The sequence below is a fragment of the Geotrypetes seraphini genome, chromosome 8, assembly GCF_902459505.1.
Source record: "Geotrypetes seraphini chromosome 8, aGeoSer1.1, whole genome shotgun sequence".
NCBI lineage: Eukaryota > Metazoa > Chordata > Amphibia > Gymnophiona > Dermophiidae > Geotrypetes > Geotrypetes seraphini.
The window spans coordinates 20,447,866-20,468,058 of NC_047091.1; the positions used below are offsets into that span (position 1 = coordinate 20,447,866).

At 43.1% G+C, this 20,193-nt stretch overlaps 1 protein-coding gene across 5 annotated transcripts in view; it reads right to left on the reverse strand.

Moving 5' to 3' along the window:
- The window catches only part of THRAP3 (thyroid hormone receptor associated protein 3), a 176,551-nt gene that overhangs the window by 57,497 nt on the left and 98,861 nt on the right, over nt 1-20,193 (reverse strand). For 4 of the 5 annotated variants that reach the window (XM_033953670.1, XM_033953669.1, XM_033953672.1 and 1 more), the window contains exon 5: nt 11,711-12,544. In XM_033953670.1, the coding sequence (XP_033809561.1) occupies nt 11,711-12,544 (834 nt within the window). Of the gene's footprint in view, nt 1-11,710; nt 12,545-18,824; nt 19,449-20,193 lie in introns of those variants that run through there. The other variant, XM_033953673.1, reaches the window with a different exon arrangement.

Genomic DNA, 20,193 nt, shown 5'->3' on the forward strand with positions numbered 1-20,193 from the left:
TTTCCAATCTCCCTGTAAATGTTTTATGTGTATGTGTGCATGCCTGTGTTTTATCAAAGTGCTCACGGCACAGTAATGGAAAATTATTGCTCACAAAAGCTCAGTCCTTGGAGTAGTGCTTTTCAATGCAAGGCCTGAGGGCTAGAGGCAGTCCTCAGAGGTCTCTGTGGCAGCTCTCATCATCATTCTGTTTTTTTTTTCCTGATACTCTGCCTTTCTAAGGGGGAAGTGGGTAGGAGGAAAAGCCATCTGCTTGAAGGACAAGGCATTTATCAATGGGTGAAGAGACATGCCCATCTTCTAGAGCAGTGGTCTCAAACTCAAACCCTTTGCAGGGCCACATTTTGGATCTGTAGGTACTTGGAGGGCCTCAGAAAAAATAGTTAATGTCTTATTAAATAAATGACAATTTTGCATGAGGTAAAACTCTTTGTAGTTTACAAATCTTTCCTTTTGGCTATGTCTTAATAATAATATTGTCATTTATAGCTAAAGAGACATATGATCAAAAAACTAATTTTGTGATTATGATAAAAATAACGAAGGCCTCAAAATAGTACCTGGCGGGCCGCGAGTTTGAGACCACTGTTCTAGAGGATATGCTCAATAAATAGTATGAAAATGGGCTAGTGGGATGGATGTCATTGACACACACTGATCAGCAGTGTTGTGACCTCACATGGGAAAATATTTGATGGCTCTCCTTTAGCTCATTGGCTCCAAAGACTTAAAAATTAGTGAAAACCACAGCCTTAGAGGGAACATTGGACATCATCCATATAGCACAGTTAACTTACCGTAATGGGTGTTATCCAGGAACAGCAGGCAGCCCCGTACGGACAGCTTTAAAAGTGTAAAGCCACTTAAAGATTTTAGAAACATTGTGACTGCCCACACCGTGCATGCGCAAGTATCTTCCCATCCAAAGTAAGCTTGCGGTACCTGTTCCGTAAGCAAGCTAAGAAGCCAACCAGGGGAGGTCAGTGGGTTGTGAGAATATCAGCCTGCTGTCCCTGGATAACACCCGTTAAGATAAGTAACTGTGCTTTATCCCAGGACAAGAGAAATCTGCTGAGTTTGTCGGCGAGAGAATTCTTCTCTCCTTGAATATAGATCACTTTGAGGAGTATGTTGTGAGCAATAGCCCAGTGTCAAATCTTCTCGGCCTCCTGACAAAAAAGGAAAGAACCTGTTCCTCCTTGTTTATGTAATACATTGCCAGCTGATTGTCCGTGCATATTAGGAGAACTAGATTGGCTATAATGTGCTGAAAAGTCTTGAAAGCATTGCGAATAGCCTTGGGTTCCAAGAGATTGATGTGTAATTGCTTCTCTTGGCCAGACCAGTGACCCTTTGTACGAAGACCATCCAGATGAGCTCCCCAAGCATACTGGGATGAGTCTGTGGTCAGAACTTTTTGATGCATTGGAATTTGAAACAAAAAACCTCTGGAGAGATTTGAAGAGTTCATCCACCACTGCAGAGATTGACGAAGAGAGGATGTGACTAATCTCTTGTAATAGTGGGTTGAAAGCTTGAAACCACCGAGATGCTAGAGACCACCGAGGTGTTCTGAGATTAATTCTCACAAAGGGGGTAACATGGACCATGGACGCCATGTGGCCCAGTAGTACTATCAACCACCTGGCCGAGATGGATGGAAGGTGATAAATCTGATTGCAAAGCTGAATCAAATTTTCTTGTCTTTGCTGAGGGAGAAACGCCCTGAGTTGAATGGTGTCAAGCAGGGCTCCTATGAATTGCAGAGAGTTTGAGAAGGTTGAAGTTGAGATTTGGGGAAATTGACTTCAAACCCCAAATGCTGAAGCAAGAGAATTGTCGACTGTGTTGCTGCAAGCATCCCTTGAGGAGTGGCATCTTTTATTAGCCAATTGTTGAGATAAGAAAAAAATCTGAAGACCTTGAGCCCATAAAGCCGCTGCCACTACTATCAGGCACTTAATGAATACTCTGGGTGAAGAAGCAAGGCTGAATGGCAGAACCTTGTGTTGATGGGCTACTTAAAATCTGAGGAATTTCCTGTGGGCAGGATGAATTGAAATGTGGGTATAAGCTTCTTTTAGATCCAGAGAGCATAGCCAATCATTCCGATCTAAGAGGGAATATAGAATTGCCGAGGACAACATGCAGAAACTTTTCCTTTACTAAGAATTTGTTCAGGCCCTTGAGGTCTAAATTGGACGGAGACCTCCTGTCTTCTTCGGGATAAGAAAACTCCGGGAGTAAAAACCCCGATTCTGCTGAGCAAGAGGGACTGATTCTACTGCATTCAGAAGTAGAGATTCTACCTTCCAAAGAAGCAGGGACGTCTTCTGAGGGTTGAAAGAGGACTCTATTGGAGAATGATCTGGAGGTGCAGCGATGAAATGAAGAGTAACTCTCCCAAAAGACTTTCAGAACCTAGAGATCTTTTATCAGCTCCCAATGTAGATGGTATAATTGAAGCCGACCTCCGAATGGCTGAGGAAGAGGCTGAGAGAGAGGAACAGCAGCTATGCTCTCCATGAGCCCATCAAAAAAACTGAGCAGGTTTCTGAAGAGCTGCTAGTTGAGACTTCTGAGGATGCTGTTGCTTTTGCTTATTCTGCTGAGGCTGATGAGAAACAACAGGTTTGGCAGAAAAGCGCCTCTGATATAAAGAAAGCAGCTTAGATAACTGAGAAGCTGAGGGAGCCTTAGACTTGGTTTAACCAAAGAACATAAGAATTGCGGCTGCTGGGTCAGACCAGTGGTCCATCGTGACCAGCAGTCCACTCACACAGCGGCCCCTAGGTCAAAGACAAGTGCTCTAAATGAGCCCACCCTCACCTGCGTACTTTCCAGTTGAGCAGGAATTTGTCCAACTTTGTCTTGAATCCCTGGAGGATGTTTTCCCCTAAGACAGACTCCGGAAGAGCATTCCAGTTTTCTACCACTCTTTGGGTGAAGAAGAAATTCCTTACGTTTATACGGAATCTATCCCCTTTCAACTTTAGACAGTGACTTCTTGTTCTCCCTTCCTTGGAGAGGGTGAACAACCTGTCTTTTATCTACCAAGTCTATTCCCTTCAGTATCTTGAATGTTTCGATCATGTCCCCTCTCAATTTCCTCTTTTCGAGGGAGCAGAGGTCCAGTTTCTCTAATCTCTTGCTGTACGGCAACTCCTCCAGCCCCTTAACCATTTTAGTCACTCTTCTCTAGACCCTTCCGAGTAGTACTGTGGCCTTCTTCATGTACGGCGACCAGTGCTGGACGCAGTACTCCAGGTGAGGGCACACCATGGCCCGGTACAGCGGCATGATAATCTTCTCCGATCTGTTCGTGATCCCCTTCTTTATCATTACTAGCATTCTGTTTGCCCTTTTCGCCGCCGCCACACATTACGTGGACAGCTTCATTGACTTGTCGATCAGAATTCCCAAGTCTCTTTCCTGGGAGGTGTCTCCAAGTACTGCCCCGGACATCCTGTATTCGTGCATGAGATTTTTGTTACCAACATGCATCACTTTACACTTATCCACGTTGAACCTCATCTGCCATGTTGATGCCCATTTCTCGAGCCTGATTATGTCACATTGCAGATCTTCGCAATCCCCCTGTGTCTTCACTACTCTGAATAACTGCGTATCGTCCGCAAATTTATTCACCTCACTCGTCGTACAGATCATTTATAAAGATGTTGAAGAGCACGGGTCCAAGCACCGACTCCTGCGGCACCCCACTGGTGATGCTCTTCCAGTCCGAGTATTGTCTATTTACCCCCACTCTCTGTTTCCTATGCTCCAGCCAGTTTTTAATCCACGTGATTATTTCACCCTCGATTCCATGGCTTGCAATTTTCCGAAGTAGTTGTTCATGTGGAACCTTGTCGAACGCCTTCTGAAAATCCAGATATACAATGCCCTTGTCTATCTGCCTATTTACTCCCTTGAAGAAATGCAGCAAGTTCTTCAAACAAGATTTGCCTTTGCTGACACTGTGCTGGCTGATCAGTGAGTTTTTGTGTGGCCATCTCAATGGAGTCACTGAAAAGCTCTTCTCCCAAACAGGGACTATAAGACTTTTTTTTAAAGTTGATTCTACAACCAATGATTGATGCTGAAGCTGTGGTTTATCAAAGCCCAGAGAAGAAATGATTCTATAAAGAGAATCCAGCTTTCTGGGAGCCACTGTAATAGTCAAGGGCATCTCCCAATTCTTATGAAGAGTCTCTTTGAAAATACCATGCAATGGTAATTTGAGAAGCTCTTTGGGAGGCTCATCATAGTCCAAAGTCTCTAGATATTCAGCACTGAAGGCAGAGTCAGCTTCCAGTTTAACAGGTAGGTCTTTGCCTAACTGTCTAATAAATTTAGTGAAAGATAGTCTCTCAGTAGGAGATCTTGTCTTTCACGGAGATTTCTGAGAAGGCTCTGAAGGAGTATCATAAGCCTAGTTGCAGAACCAGAGAATGCAGCGTCTCTATCAGTCTGTAAATCAGAGTCATAATGAAGCTTTAGTGACAGTGTGCGTTGAGAGGATCGACGCTCACGACGACTCCAGTACCAATCTGAAGACGAGGAGGTACAACAAGAAGCTCTCTCTTGTTTGGAAGTACGTAATGAAGAACGGTGTTTCCTTAACTTTGAACATCAAGAGGAAGAAGAGCGTCAATGTCTCGAAGTGGATCGATGCACTGATGGAGAACTTGACTGTCGATGCAATAATTGATGTTGAGGAGTAGAGCATCGAGAGGATCGATGGTGACTGAATGAGGATCTATGCTGATGTTCTACAGGAGAGCTGACTGCGGTACCACGGGACCTGGTGGCAGTATGGTCATAATGAGCTGGTACTGAGGGAGTCAATGCCAGTGCATGGAGTTTGAAAAGATCACCCAGCTTCTTTTGGAACAGCTCATTGAGCTATTCCCGGAAGGAAAGCACCGGTATCTGTGGCTTATCTGCTGGTACCAATGGTGCAGCGGTTTGCCTCGGAGAGGGTGACCTCGACGAGGATGCACACCTCGAAGGATAGACAAGCCGTGAGTGTCGCTGCTTGATCTGCATCAAGATACTTGATGCTGTTGTGACCTGCAACAATTGTTGGGAAGCTGGCTTACCCGATGGTGCAAGATCTCCTGATACCGATGTAGGAGTCTTCGATGTTGATGATTGAAAGATCTTGTTGATGTCCATGGCAGCCCCGAACAGCTTCTCCTGCTGACATCTAGGGCTTTTAATTGAGTGCTTCTACAAGGTGGAACACCAGGCACAGGTTTCTACCCGGTGTTCAGGCCCAAGACACTGCAAGCACCAACTATGTGGGTCAGTGAGGGAAATAGGTCTTTGTCATCCGCAGTACTTTTTTAAACCCATTAACGGTCTAGACATGGACGGGAAAATCATGTTAGCAAGATTAAACTCAATATCAAGAAAAAATATACGTGAAGTGGGAAGGCAAAGCAAAAAAACTGAACGACGTTCAGGAACACAACTTCTTTGCTCTGTGGAATACGAACTGAGGTATTGTGAGCCTATATCGGGCGGGAAGGAACTCATGCATGTGCGGTGTGGGCAGTCGCAAAGTTTCTAAAAACTTGTGGCGATACACTTTTAAAGCTGTCCTTACCGGGGCTCCTTAGATGTCAACCACATGTGAGTATGCTGCCTGCTTGTCCTGGGATAATTGAGTATATGCTGTCCTGTTTGTCCTCAGAGAAGGCTAAATCCACAGAAAAATGCTTTCAATTTAAGCATAACCCACAAACCCAAAAATACATAATTAGGCACAAAATCAAAGAAGAAGAAATAGATACATACTTTCTAGGGGGGGTAAAAAAAAGCCTGTTGTGTATTGTATTCTTGCATTGGTCCTTTTTTTAGGATCCCATGACATGAACTGAAATCAGACCTGGATTTCATAGCTTTTAAAACTGTTCATATTAGCCAAATGAACCCTCTTCCCCACTACTAACTGTTGGTCAAAACCTGTTGGTCAAAACTGTGTGTTAAACCATATTATAAAGAGATTATGTACTTACCCTGGTAAGCTCTTTTCCAGTAGTAGATTCTAGACCAGTGGGCAGTGTCCCCATGGCTGCGTGCCATCTGCAGAAGGAATCCGGTTTGGATTTTTCTCTGTGCCTCTTCTGTACTTCATTGAGCTCCTTAGCGCCACCTACAGTTAGTACCCAAGCACCAAGGGTCACCAAATCAACGTGAGGTAGAGACACCCAGACCAATCAAGGTCATAAATGTTCTGCTCAAAGGAGTAACATGAAAATATCAGCTGCAAACAGCCAGCAAAACTTCAAGGAAGCTCAGAAACTACTCCCACCTAAAATAGGAACACAGATACAGTATTCTCCCCAGCCCACAAGGGCTGACTGTTATCCAAGGTACAACTTGGGAAATGAATGAAACAAACTGAGATAAGTCAGGCACAGGAAGGACAGGGCAGGAGTCTAGAATAATTAAGGAGCTCAGTGAAGTACAGAAGAGGCAGAGAAAAATCTGAATTGGATTCCTTCTGCAGATGGCACACGGCCATGGGGACACTACTCACTGGTCTAGAATGGCTCACCTATTGCACAGGAATAAACTTTACCTAGTCAAACTTTTCACATGACTTCTGACTAAATTTTTTTCCTCTCAGAATATCCTATGAAGATAACTATATGCATGAACTATATGCATGAAATTCACACAACCCTTTTAGATGGCAGTGATGTTTGAATGAGGGTCCTAGTAATGAAGAACATACAATTCTGTCTCCCAGCTGATGAACAGATCAGTCACCTTCAGAGGAATTAATACTGCCCTCCTCCACAGGCAAGAGATGCTTTTGAATGGCACATGCAACTAAGTTAGAATAACTTTCCTGTTGACGAATGTATGATGATTTTCTTACAGTGCATATTTAGAGCAGTGTAGAGTGTTTAGTGATGAGACTTCAGGGATGGGCAGCCAGAGAGGAACTATGAAAGCCATTTTGGTGCAATTAGGAAATGAAGCTACTTACCCGCAGGTTGTCTTATGGTTCAGGGGTAAAAATTAAGGTCTTGGCCAAACTGCTCAGCCACTTACAGACCTGCTTTCGGCAGAACATTTTTACAGACCAGAGCTGTCTCCGTGGGAGCAATAGCTTTTAAACCAACAGAAATTGGAAATACAAAGCCTCAAAATCTATTTCAAGTTTTGTTTTATTGGGGTTTTTTTTGAGGCAAATGTCCAAGAAGATCTAAAAACAAATCTTTTTCCACTGTAAACAAACACAAAATAAACATAAAAATAGCAAATTGAACTGTGTTAAGTTTGGAAATGGGTAAAGGATTGCTTATAAAAGAAAAGATAACTATTGGTTATGCCAATTGATTTTTGGGGATCAAACAGCCTTGTTCATAATTAGTTGCAGCATTCCCTTGTTAAAATGAGCAATGAAAGCACCCCATACGCCATTAGCATTTCAACATGTCTTCCGAGACAGGAATGAAATTCCCAGGGGTGCTCTTCCCTCACACTGGCATGCAACTGTTATTTTCCATATATGTTTTTAATACTTAGGGGAACAAGTAGAAAAAAACCTTTTACTTTAAAAAGTGTTCTTCAATGTAGATAGATCAAGTCAGCAAAGTTCAAATAGCATTAGGGTTAAAATATAGTGCTTTATACTCTCAGGACAAATAAAGTTATATCTTGGTTTGTCTATTCCAGTGGTCTCAAACTCAAACCCTTTGCAGGGCCACATTTTGGATTTGGAGGTACTTGGAGGGCCTAAGACAAAAATAGTTAATGTCTTATTAAAGAAATGACAATTTTGCATGAGATAAAACTCTTTTATAGTTTATAAATCCTTCCTTTTGGCTATGTCTTAATAATAATATTGCAATTTATAGCTAAAGAGACATGATCAAGAAGCTGTTTTATTTTACTTTTGTGATTATGATAAACATACCAAATGCCTCAAAATAGTCCCTGGTGCATGTGGCCCCAGGGCCGTGAGTTTGAGACCACTGGTCTATTCCCACCTTGATGAGATAACACTAATCCTTTGGTGGGTTAATTTCACCTCAGTGAAGAGACGTCTAATCATGAGAGCAGTATGAATTAAACAAGCTCTCATCCTTTCTGAGTAAAAACCATGCACAGGGTCTGAGCCATGAGTTAAGGACAGTTCCTTCATGGACTCTTGACTGAAACAGAGAACCTGTACAATATGGGAGATTAATTTATTGCTGCCCAACCCAGCAGTGACATGATAACTACTGACTATTACCAAATGAAGATTATATCATATGATTAAAAAAGAAAGAAAAGCTACATAGGCTAACGGGATTACTGGGAGCTTAGAAAGCAGGCAAAAGTACTTTGTGAAAATCACTTCATTAATTGGGTCTTTTCCAAGGAGTATGTAGTAGCACTATATTTGAGCACCTTGTGTCAATGAAGATCAGTTTTACATATTATATAAGATTTAGATATATGTTTTTATCTGACAAGTGACCTTGAGAACAATTTTTCCACAACAGGACAAATATTTATTCCAGACTCTAACTGGAAACTCTGACTGAAAATTTAGCCTTACTGGAAAAACTGTTTGTGTTGAGACATTAGAATATTTCATTTCTAATGTTTCCAGTAGCAGTTTAAATGTAAAATCTTCTGGAATAAATTATTAAATGCATATAATTAACAGAATTTGTAGCTACATTTTCTGGCAAATGACAAAACTATGTTAACTTTTTTGTATCTTTTGTGCTCCTACAAAACATGGCAACCCAGTTAAAGGCTCAATAGTGGCCCTTTTTCTCCCCGTCTGCAGGTTCTAATAGCCCAGGTCCTAATTTTTTGGTTCATAGACAAAATCGCGGAAGACAAAGGTGCGCACCGACAACTGAGCGCAAGATGGAGGCGCGCGCCGAAGAAAATGACAGTTTTTAGGGGCTCCGACGGGGGGGTTTTGTTGGGGAGCCCCCCCACTTTACTTAATACAGATCGCGGCGGCGTTGTGGGTGGTTGTAACCCCCCTCATTATACTGTAAACGTAACTTTTTCCCTGTTTTTAGGGAAAAAATGAAGTTTTCAGTAAAATGTGGGGGGTTACAACCCCCCAAACCCCCCCACAACGCGGCGTGATCTGTATAAAGTAAAGTGGGGGGGTTTCCCCACACACACCCCCGTCGGAGCCCCTAAAAACAGTTATTTTCTTTGGTGCGCGCCTCCACATTGCACTCAGTTGTCGGCGCGCGCCTTTGTCTTCCGCGGTTTTGACCTGACACCAATTTTTCACATTAGAATCAGTCATGTAATTTGCCTTACCTCACACACTCATGACACATTTAAAAATTAATCTGATTGTTATGAGTAACAGATAAGATAGCTAAATATGTGCAGTATCTGATATAATTCTGAAAATGTTTACGCTGACAATATACAGTGTACTCACCATTTAACTTTCTTAAAAGATGAGTCTAGAACAGTGTATTGCAAACTATGTGCCATGGCAGATTCCAGGTGTGCTGCGAGACACCCGAGGAGAGGCACCGTTTGACTGCTTACAGGATGTGCTTCTCGCAGCGAGAGGCACATCCTACATGCAGTCAAACGGCGCCTCTCCCGCTATCTGCACCTCTCCCTTTCCAGAATTCCATCACCGGCAACAATAGGAGTTGGAGCATCACCGGTAGCAATAGGAGTTGGACGTCTATGTAATGACATCACATGTACACGTGACATCATCCGCGCACTTCCAGATGCCCTCTAGCCGCAGCTCTGTGTTTAGTGTGCTGCGGCTTTAAAACATTTGCGGCACATTGGTCTAGAAATTGTTTGAAATAGTATCTTTTTCAAAGTGCAAAGGTGTTTTTCAAGATATGCACTAAACAGGACTCAACAAATTCCAGACACCAAGTCACCATGACAACTAGAAATTTACTTCTGGTTCCTGGGATTTCCATGACCCTTTTAAAAATAAAAAGGTGTTTTCAGCTGCCTGAGCAAGAGTTCTTCCTCCCTGGGCCTTGCAGCTCTGTGGGAAACTCTTATGCTAGATTCGAAAGACCAAAATGAGAATTTATTTAGAGTCATGCAATGCAGGGAAAAAACGCCTTCTGCCACAGCCAGACAGCAGGGAGAGTGGCTTGAGAGCTAACTAGGGGGTGGGGGAGGAGGGAAGGTGTCTTGGATCACTGACTGACCTGTTGGTACAGGCTAGGAGGGTGGGCTGACTGACTCACTGGGGTACAAGCTCAAGAGTGTTTGATGCTTGTTGGGATGGAAGCTGGGTCATCATTGACTGGATTGAAGTGAGGATAAGGGCTACAGGGTTGGGTTGACTGGTATATTAGGTAAAGGCTGGGGGGGGGACTGACTGGGGTAAGAGCCTTATGGGAGTCTGATCGGCTTATGGAAGTAAAAGCTAGAGAACCACTAACTGGCTTGCTGGCTGTCGTGGGAGGGGGTGCCTGCCTTGCTTGGTAGTAAAGGTAATCTAAGGGTTGGGGGGACTAGCTCCATGGGTGGTCCGTCCATATTCATGATTTCAGCACTCGTGTTTTTTAGCATGCTGGCTCCTCCCCCCTAATTACATCATTTCCCAGCGTGCACAGAGAAAATCGCAGGGCCCCCTAGAGTGAAACTGCGAATTGTGGAGAGAGAGGTGAGAGGCGGGGGCACATGAATTGACTCCATATGGCAGGGGAAAGGCTTGCGGTTGGGCATGCTCTGTAGTTCCCTTTGACACTGAGGCTAGTCCAATATGACTGGAAAGATCGAACAGTCTGTGGCTGCTTTTGAGGAAGGGTAAGAAGGGGATGGGTAAGGAAGAGAGGCTATAGATGTGCTGAGAAATGCTGAGGGATCTTGATAGATATCCCCACAGCCCGAGTAAGGGGGGTAGAGGGCAGTACATGTTGCTCTGATTATGAGCCATAGATAGAGCAGCTCAAGGTATTGGAAAGAGGGTTAGGAGATGCGGAAGAAGTTGTAGAAGAGGAGGGCGAGGTAACTCAAAGGATCCCGGCACTCACTATGTTGATGAACCCCTTCGGGTTCCAATCAGTTATTCGCAGTTTTTCCATGTTCACGGGTCTGTTCATCCCCCAATCACCGCAAATACAGAGTGAGAAGTGTACTACTCCTTTAACACATGTTCATTACAGTGTAGGGGCAGGGTTAGTGGCTGATTACTGGAAGGAGGGAGAAAGTGAGATTTGGGAAAGGGATGGACTAAAAGAGAGCCTAGGTGATGACAAGGTTGGAGGGGGGGATGCATATCTTTGCCGGTGGCCTACAAGAATGTATCAAGGACCCGTCTTTACTAAGATTTCATTTATTCCTTGGAGCCTTAGAAATCAGGCGCTAAAGAAGGAAGAAGATAATCCCTGCCCATCAACTTCAGATACAGTTGTAGGGGTAGGGGAAAAGCTCCTATATTTTTGGACTAGCTCCTAAATTCAAACAAAATAGCTTCAAATCCATTGCAAGAAAATTCCATAAGGCCAAAATCTTTGAATCACTAGTAATAATCTCTAGGAGTAGTAGTTTGCCTCAATCACACATATGTAAACTACCTATGCAACCCCAAGAAATTAGATATTTCTCCCAGTTCAGCAGCGTGGTAATTGAATCTCACATCACAGCTCAGAGCAACACATAAGTGAAGTATGTGGGACAGATACAGCTTATTTGTACAGGTGCTACTATTTGGCAAAGAAAACACACAACATACCTTTTAGAGTAAGTGGTCCCTCCTAGACCAGTAGAGTCACCAGATTTTCCTTCCTCTTTCTGATTACCACCATAAATTGAACTTAGTGTTGGTGGACTTTTAGTCAAGGGGCTCTTCTTTGGAGGACTAAGGCTATGCTCAAAGGGACTCTGCCGAGACATCACCCGGAACGATGTGCCACTCTGTAAGGTTGAACCTTGAGGTGAGGGGCTGGAGCGTGGGGAGCAGCGTCTCACCACAACAGACTGAACAGAACTTTTAAGTGTGGGTCCACGCTCTGTTGGGCTATGCTGCGCTGTGGGGCTTGTGTCATAGGTCATGTCCTCCCAAGCCTTAGATCCCTCTGCTGCTTTGGTGTTACCATCTGCACTTGGTGGCTCCTTGGAATCATCCTCCATAGAAGTCTGGAGAGACCCTCGCTTATCTTTGGACTGTGCCTTTTTCTCCTTTCTAGACTTGCGCTTAGAAATCTCCACACTTGAGGAAGACCTGGAAGATGATGACCTTGTTCTGTCTGAGGAAGATTTATCAGAGTTTCTTGAACGACTTCTAGATCTAGAAGGAGACCTCCTCTTTGGGGATCGGGATCGGGATCGAGCCCGCCGAGGGCTATAGGGCTGACGGTTATAGTTTTGCCAGTTAGGCCGGTAGTTCCCATAACCGCCTCGGTTATGTTGGCCCCGTGGGTAAAATCCTCTTCCCCAACCACGGAAATTATAATAAGGTCTCCGGTACCCTCGATTATGCCCACGGAAATCTCGGTTCTGGTACACTCTGGGGAGATTTCTTTCTCTGTTGTGGGCTGGAGAGTAGGACCTTGAACGAGATCTAGAACTGAAAACAACAAAAAAAAGCAGAAATTAGATTAAATATCTTGAAGTCCTCTAACCAACTGGATAGTAAGATTAGTTTTAAAATTCTTAAGAAGTAATATATATGGCACTAAGGGGAGTATCTTCAACTGATCAAAAGAAACTAATTAAAAAATTACAAGCAAATACTGATGATGATGAAGAGTGCATAATTTTCCAAATGCATTGTAAACATTACTACAATAGTTAAAACTCTGTAGATGTATTATGGTAAGAAAATTCCAAGAAATAAAGAAACAAGCAGTAGACTGATCACAGAGTATACGGATATAGGAATAATTTTAAAGAGACATATGCAAAAGTTTCAAAAAGTTATCCTTTTCATAAAGACAACACACATACCTATGTGTTTTTATAAAATAAGCTCTTCAAGCTATCCCCAGTAAGTTTACATTTGTTTTAAAGAACATAAGAACAGCCCTATTGGGTCAGAGAAATGGTCCATCTAGCACAGTCTCCTGTTTCCAACAGTGGCCAGTAACCCAAACAGCAGCAACATTAAAATGCTACCAATCCAGGGCAAGCAGTGGCATCCCCCATGTGCACATATCTCTTTGCACAGACTTACATATTTTACAAAATACGCACATATATGCAGAAGCTCCATCCCAAGAACATCTAAACATGGTAACATGGGGCATATTTAAGAACAAGCTGTTTTGATCACTGTGAACATTCAGACAGTGCCACATCCAGTAAGTGAAACATACATTTCAGCCATCATGCTATGGCTTTCGTCACTTACCTGGATGCAACACAACCTGGACAGCCACAATGATTATGACACTAGCCTAAGAAAGCATGCCATTTTGTCAGTATGCATAACTGTACAGAAAGATTAGGTTCTTACCTTGATATTTCTTGTAGTTGTGTGCCTAGTAGTCCTGAACCATTGGGTTATGCATCCGAACCCATAAGATGCTTGCAAAATGCTGTCAATCATCTTTGAACTCCACCTCCTTCCCAAGCAGCTGCTCCTATCCCCTCAGTTTGTACAAAAACAATCAAGGAACACTGTAAAAACAGGCCTAACTGGAAGGAGGTAAACAGGGAAAAATCTCCGACACTACAATTCTGGTCTGCTCTGTAACAAACATATCAATAAAAATTATAACATTCAAATAACTGATCAAAACAGATACCAAAACGATTTGCAACCCACACTAATATTAGGGGTACGAAGCTACTTGCCTGCCCTGCTATCAAGCAGAGACTTAGACCAGACTTTACTTTCTTGTGTGTTGTGGGTTTTTTTAAAACTTATCTGAAAGACAGAGAAGTTTCCAAAGCCAGACTAATCCCAAGGCAGAAGGCAGGTGAAGCCCAGTTACAGGGCCGGGCTTCAGGATACTAGACACATCTACAAGAAAGAAGATTATCAAGGTAAGAACTTATCTTTCTTTTTAGTGAAATATGTTTAGTAGTCCTGAACTGTAAGGACGTACCAAAGCAGTCCCCTGAGTCTAGGATGGGCCTACTGAGCCTGCCTTCAAAACGGAGGACCCGGAAGTGGTATCTTTCCTGGTTGCTATGTCTAATTTATAGAACCTGGTAAAGATATGAAGACTAAGTTCCTACTCTATAGATTTCCTCGGGCAAAACCTCCCGAGTCTCCGCCCATGAAGTAGCAACTCCTCCGGTGGAGTGCACTTTCAATGCAAACAGTGACTGCTTACCACAGCCCACATACGCAGAGGTAATGGCCATTTTAATCCATCTGGAAATCAAGGTCTTAGATGACAGCCTCCCTTTCTTAGCCTGACTGTTCAAAACAAAAAGGTGATACGATACGTGAAACTCATTGGTAACCTCGAAGAACTAGGGAGAAGCACTCACTTGACATCCAGCAAATGCAAAGCTTTATCCTTTCTCTTAGACCCTGTAGGGTGAAAAGCGAGCAAATGGACTTCCTGACTGACGTGGAAGGCAGAGAGTATTTTTGGTAAGAAAGAGGGAACTGTGTGCAAGGAAAGTCCTGCTTCCATAATCTTAAGAGACAGCTCCCTGTAGGACAGAGCTTGTAACTCAGAGACTCGTCTCACCTATGTAATCGCTACAATAAACACCGTCTTGACCGTAAGATTCTGAAGGGAAGCCTCCTATATGGAGCTCTACTGAGATCTTGCAATATGATGTTAAGATTCCAGGAAGGGAATTGGAGACACACTAGAGGGTGCAATCATAGAGCCTCTTTAATGAATCAGGTGGCATCTGGTGAGAGGCCAGAGAGCCTCTTTCCCCTCGAGCTTGGAAACAGGAAAGGCCTGCTATCTGCACTTTCAGCAATCTGACCAACAGACCCTTCTGAAGTCCCTCATGCAAAAATTTCAGGACTACCGAAATCAGAGCTTGTGAGGGCTCTACATCCTCCACAGCATACCAGTGTGGAAAGGACTTCCGTGCCTTAGCTTTATAGCTCTAAGCAGAGTGGCAACAACCACGTCCAAGTAACTCTTACTCACCAAGGCAGCCTGCTTAAGTGCCATGCTGTAAGCCCAAAGAGTTTTGGATTCTCTATAGCAGGGGTGTCCAATGTCGGTCCTCGAGGGCCGCAATCCAGTCGGGTTTTCAGGATTTCCCCAATGAATATGCATGAGATCTATTTGCATGCACTGCTTTCATTGTATGCTAATAGATCTCATACATATTCATTGGGGAAATCCTGAAAACCCGACTGGATTGCGGCCCTCGAGGACCGACATTGGACACCCCTGCTCTATAGGGACCAGTCCTAAGAAGATCCACTTGGGCTGTCAGTTTGAGGCTTTCATCCCTCTTGAGACAGACTAAGTCCACATACATCACAAGGACTAAAAATCCCAGATGACTCGCAAACCTGTGAATGACTCAACCTAGCAAGGGCCATGGAGGGGGGTGGGGAGAAACATACAGTATATAAGGGTCCCTTCTCCGGTTATGGTTAGACCAACACATGCAACCCCGCGCCTCTAGGTTTGTATCTTTGCCTATAAAAGCGAGCTGCCTTTGTGGTTACTGCTAAGGTCATCAGATTAGTCTGTGGACACCCCCCACCACCGAACAATGGAAGTGAACACCTGATGAGACAGAGACCATTCCCCTGGGTCAAGAGTCTGATGACTGAGATAGTCAGCCTGCACATGAGCTTCCACACGCAGACAGTGAGGACCCTCGGCAGTTCAAATAGGCATTTCACAAAAGGCTCACAAAATCCAAGAAGCAGCCTTGCACTGGTGGTTTCATGGGCCCCAGCAGAGAACCTCTGCAAGTTCTCCTGGGCTCAGCGGCAAACATATATCTGCACTTAGCTAATACATCTTCGGAGGGCTATGGAAAGGGTTTCTTCCCTTGGGATCGCAACTCTTGCGGATACCCAGCCCTGGAGGACTCAGAGGAGGCTAAGAAAGGTTCCCACTCCTCTGCAAATGGGACATGGACTCTCCTCTGCCAGCCATCCAGCACAAACCTGGCATCATACAGGGGTAGGAAATTGAGGGTTTTGAGGCAGATTAATGGTTTAAAATCCAAGATGGCCACTGCCAGCAAAGTTCGCCAGAAACTGCCTGTGGAGACTCCCCTAAAGTAAAAAATAAGCAGGAAAGGTTTTTTTAGAGCTGGGGGAACTTGGCTCTGGCTTTAAATTTCACTTTTGGAGAGAACCCAACCTCCCCCGCCGCCGCCTTCCCCCCATAAGCTATAAAAGCCTTATTCACTGTGCCATGAGCCTTCCTGCTTCAGCAAAGGAGTGCAGCTGGAACAAATGGAGAACTCCTCTGCCTCACGGGTTTGCGGAATGAACTTGGACTTTGGGTTGATAGTCAGACTGATGTCGGACTGAGCCTCAACCCCTGGAAAACCTCACATCACCAAAGGAGAAGGGACCATGCAGCTGGCCCACTATTAAGCCCAACCAAGCCGGGAAGGAGCCAAACAGCTTGCACTCAAGTGCTTGATAAATCAGGGATGCAAACAGCTATGCAGGGGATGACCTCTGAGCTCCAAAAATTACCAATGCAATTACCAATGTCCCTGAGGGCTGATCAGGCTAATAGCAGACTTCCGCAATGCAAGTCTGCATCTTCTCCCAGGCAGAGGTCCCAATAAGTGGGAACTCTGGGCATCGAGCCTCAAACTGAACACTAAGAAAAAATACCCAAAAATATTAAAACCAGAGTAGAGCACTTCTGAGAAACTTGCTTGCAGAAAAAAACTAGGGAGAGAGGGACCGCCTAGGAAGTAAGCAGAATTAAAAAATGATTGACAGCATTCTGCATGCAACTTAAAGGCTCAGATACATAGCCCTACAGCAGGGGTATCAAAGTCCCTCCTTGAGGGCCGCAATCCAGTTGGGTTTTCAGGATTTCTGCAATGAATATGCATGAGATCTATGTGCATGCACTGTTTTCAATGCATATTCATTGGGGAAATCCTGAAAACCCGACTGGATTGCGGCCCTCAAGGAGGGACTTTGAGATCCCTGCCATACGGGGTTCAAGACTACTAGATACATTGCACAAGAAATTGTTATTTGGCTCCATATTTTTATAAAAGCCCTTTTCCACATGTAAAACAGAAAATTTTTTGTAAGATTACTTTCTCAGTATTCAACAGATGAGATTATTTTTGTTCTATAGAAATATTCATGGTTGGGGGAATATTGTAGGAAGGGGTACATCAGGGCAAGCCACTTTTAAAATTATGATCCAGATGGTCAAGAATAGTTACATTCCCATTCTTTTGGTACCTAGGTCAGGGAAACAACTAAACCTGATAACCAATATAAAAGAATTGGTTTAAGGTTGTACATCACTTAGATTTGGCAGTTCACCAAACCCATAAACAAATTAAAGATTCCAAACTAGCCATCCATTTAAACCAGCTAAGCTAAAGTGCCTCTTAAAGTCATTTTCTGAAAAACTAAATAATTTGCAGTTCAATCTTGTCACACAAGAGGGCACCATTAAACAAATTATACTAAACAAACATGGAAGATGTTGGCAGAGGACTGATTGGCCCCTTCCACTCTGTCCTGCTGTCATCTTCTCTGGCTCTCTATTACTTTAGATAGGTAAGCAAATAATTTCCCAACATTAAACCAATACATCTTTCCCCCTTTATATCTTTTACTGAGCCTCTCAAACCGTATTCCTATTACTGCCCTCTATAATCTGCCTTGAGCATATTTAAAATGTTACTAATGTAGCTTTCTCTAGCTCTGCTCATAGGCTATGACAGTGGTCTCAAACTCAAACCCTTTTCAGGGCCACATTTTGGATTTATAGGTATTTGGAGGGCCTCAGAAAAAAATAGTTATGTCTTATTATAGAAATGACAATTTTGCATGAGGTAAAACTCTTTATAGTTTATAAATCTTTCCTTTTGGCTAAGTCTTAATAATAATATTGTAATTTATAGCTAAAGAGACATATAATCAAGAAACTGTTTTATTTTACTTTTATGATTATGATAAATGTACCAAGGGCCTCAGAATAGTACCTGGCGGGCCGCATGTGGCCCCTGGGCCGCGAGTTTGAGACCACTGGGCTATGAGTACTTCAGGCCTCGCTAGCCTCTTACTTGATTCTTGCAAGACTCACCCACATTCCTTCTTATTTCTTCCCACCAAGATATGCAATAATCTAACAGCCACCAAATATGCCCACAAAAAAGCAGCTTAAGAAAAATCCTTTAAAAAAAAAAACCTCACAGCCAGAAAATGCTACAGAATTTCTGTTCCTTTACTGTGAGTTTTTCATTTTACCCCACTTTTAACCTTTGTTTCAGCATGGCAAATCATTCAAAAATCCCTCGAAAAGAATCTTCCGGTCAACCACTTCTTTAGGCTGAATTCTCATAAGCTTCTGAGTTCAAACACAAAACTTTTTGCTCGATAGATTCTAAAACCAAATTAAGCAAACTGCCTCTTGTGTTACTTAGGCATCTTCAGCTCAAATAGCTCAAAAACCAAGTGCAGGATATAAGAAAACCCGGAGGGGGGTGGGTGGGGTGAGAAAGTACTAATGGAAGTGGTATTTTTCTAGTGTTTATCTAATCAACATCCATTTAATTATTTTTATTTTTTTGCATTAGAGGCATTTTATCTGTGTTTATCAATTAAAATCTAAAACAGAAGCCCTAAACATACCTCTGATCATAAGCGCTGTTGTCATGTGGAAGATTTAAGCTTTTCCAATGCACACCATTTACCTTCTTAAAGATAGATTTTTGTTACTTAAAAAAAAATACAGAAAAAACAAACTTACCTTTGATATGTTTTCATTCGAAGACAATATTGAGAGCATCAGAGAACAGAAGTGCCAAGATCAGCTACAAAGCTAAATCTGAGCAGACTATAAGAGGTAATCCAAGCCGCAGTATAATTCTTTCAGGTGTCCCCGGGAGACTATTGAATTTCTGTTACCATTTACTAGTCAGGGACCTATTGCCTCCAGATGGCTTTATTTTCTCTTTTTCATAGCACATTTAAATAACTGACGAGTTCTGAGTCATTCCAAGAGGTTATTTAGACCAAATCAGGGCTGATCATTCATTTTTCCCTTGTCTCATGCAAACTGCCAAGCTAAGCTACTCCACCACAAGATGTGGCTCCCAAATTTTTAACATTCCAAGTACTTCGGAGGGAAAAATCAAGCAACAGATAAAAGGGAAAATATACAGAAGATGACACCAGAAGATGATGATAGTTGCTTCCAAAAACAAAACTGAAGTAAACAAGATTAAAAGCAATGGCAAACCTGTGTCTATCCCAGTGGGAATTACAATGACTAGTTGCAGCAAATACAGAATCCTGTTCAAAAACAAGATGTACAATGTACCAAGACAAAAAGGCTGCTCTCAAACCAGCCTCTCATCGGCTCAGGGGGAGAATTCTGCACCACTTTCCCAGATTGTTTCAGATCTAAAATCCTATAAGGAAGCAAGCTCCCACCTCTTGCCAGCACAGTCCTTTGAATCTGACCTATACTTCTTACTGGCTATCTGCCTAAGTTATGAACACCAACATTATTTAAGCAGAGAGCTATTATGAGATCGAGGCAAGTTTATGGCCCCATCACAAGATCAAATCTCACTAAAATTCTCAATCTGCAGGGTACAGCCTACCAGGCTATTATGCCAACTCCTCTATTTTTCCAGTGAGAGCTTTTATCATTTCCCTTTTTATACACCATCCTCATATCCCTATGTCCCATTTTCCAGTTCATAGATTCCCATAATAGCCCTACTTTAAAACAAAATACTTGATAGAAGCTCCATTTAATCAAAGTATTTCCAAAAGATTTGGACTCTTTGCTAAAATAGCTGTATATTGGGAATTTGTATGACTGTTAAGAGCTCATATAAAATATACTGCACTCTACCTTCGTGCGCAACTGGACGGCGTTCTGGGGGAAAAGCAAGTACTATAGAAAGGACGGACTACACCTCAACAAGGAAGGAGCGAGAGTATTGGCAGGCAACTTGAAGAGGGCCATCGAGAAGGCTTTAAACTAATAAATAGGGGAAAGCCGACAGTCGACCACCAGTCGATGGCACGGACGACAGGATGCCCCGATGTAGGAACAATGGGCTACTACTCATACACAGGAGAGGACGATCTCACAGCAAATAAGG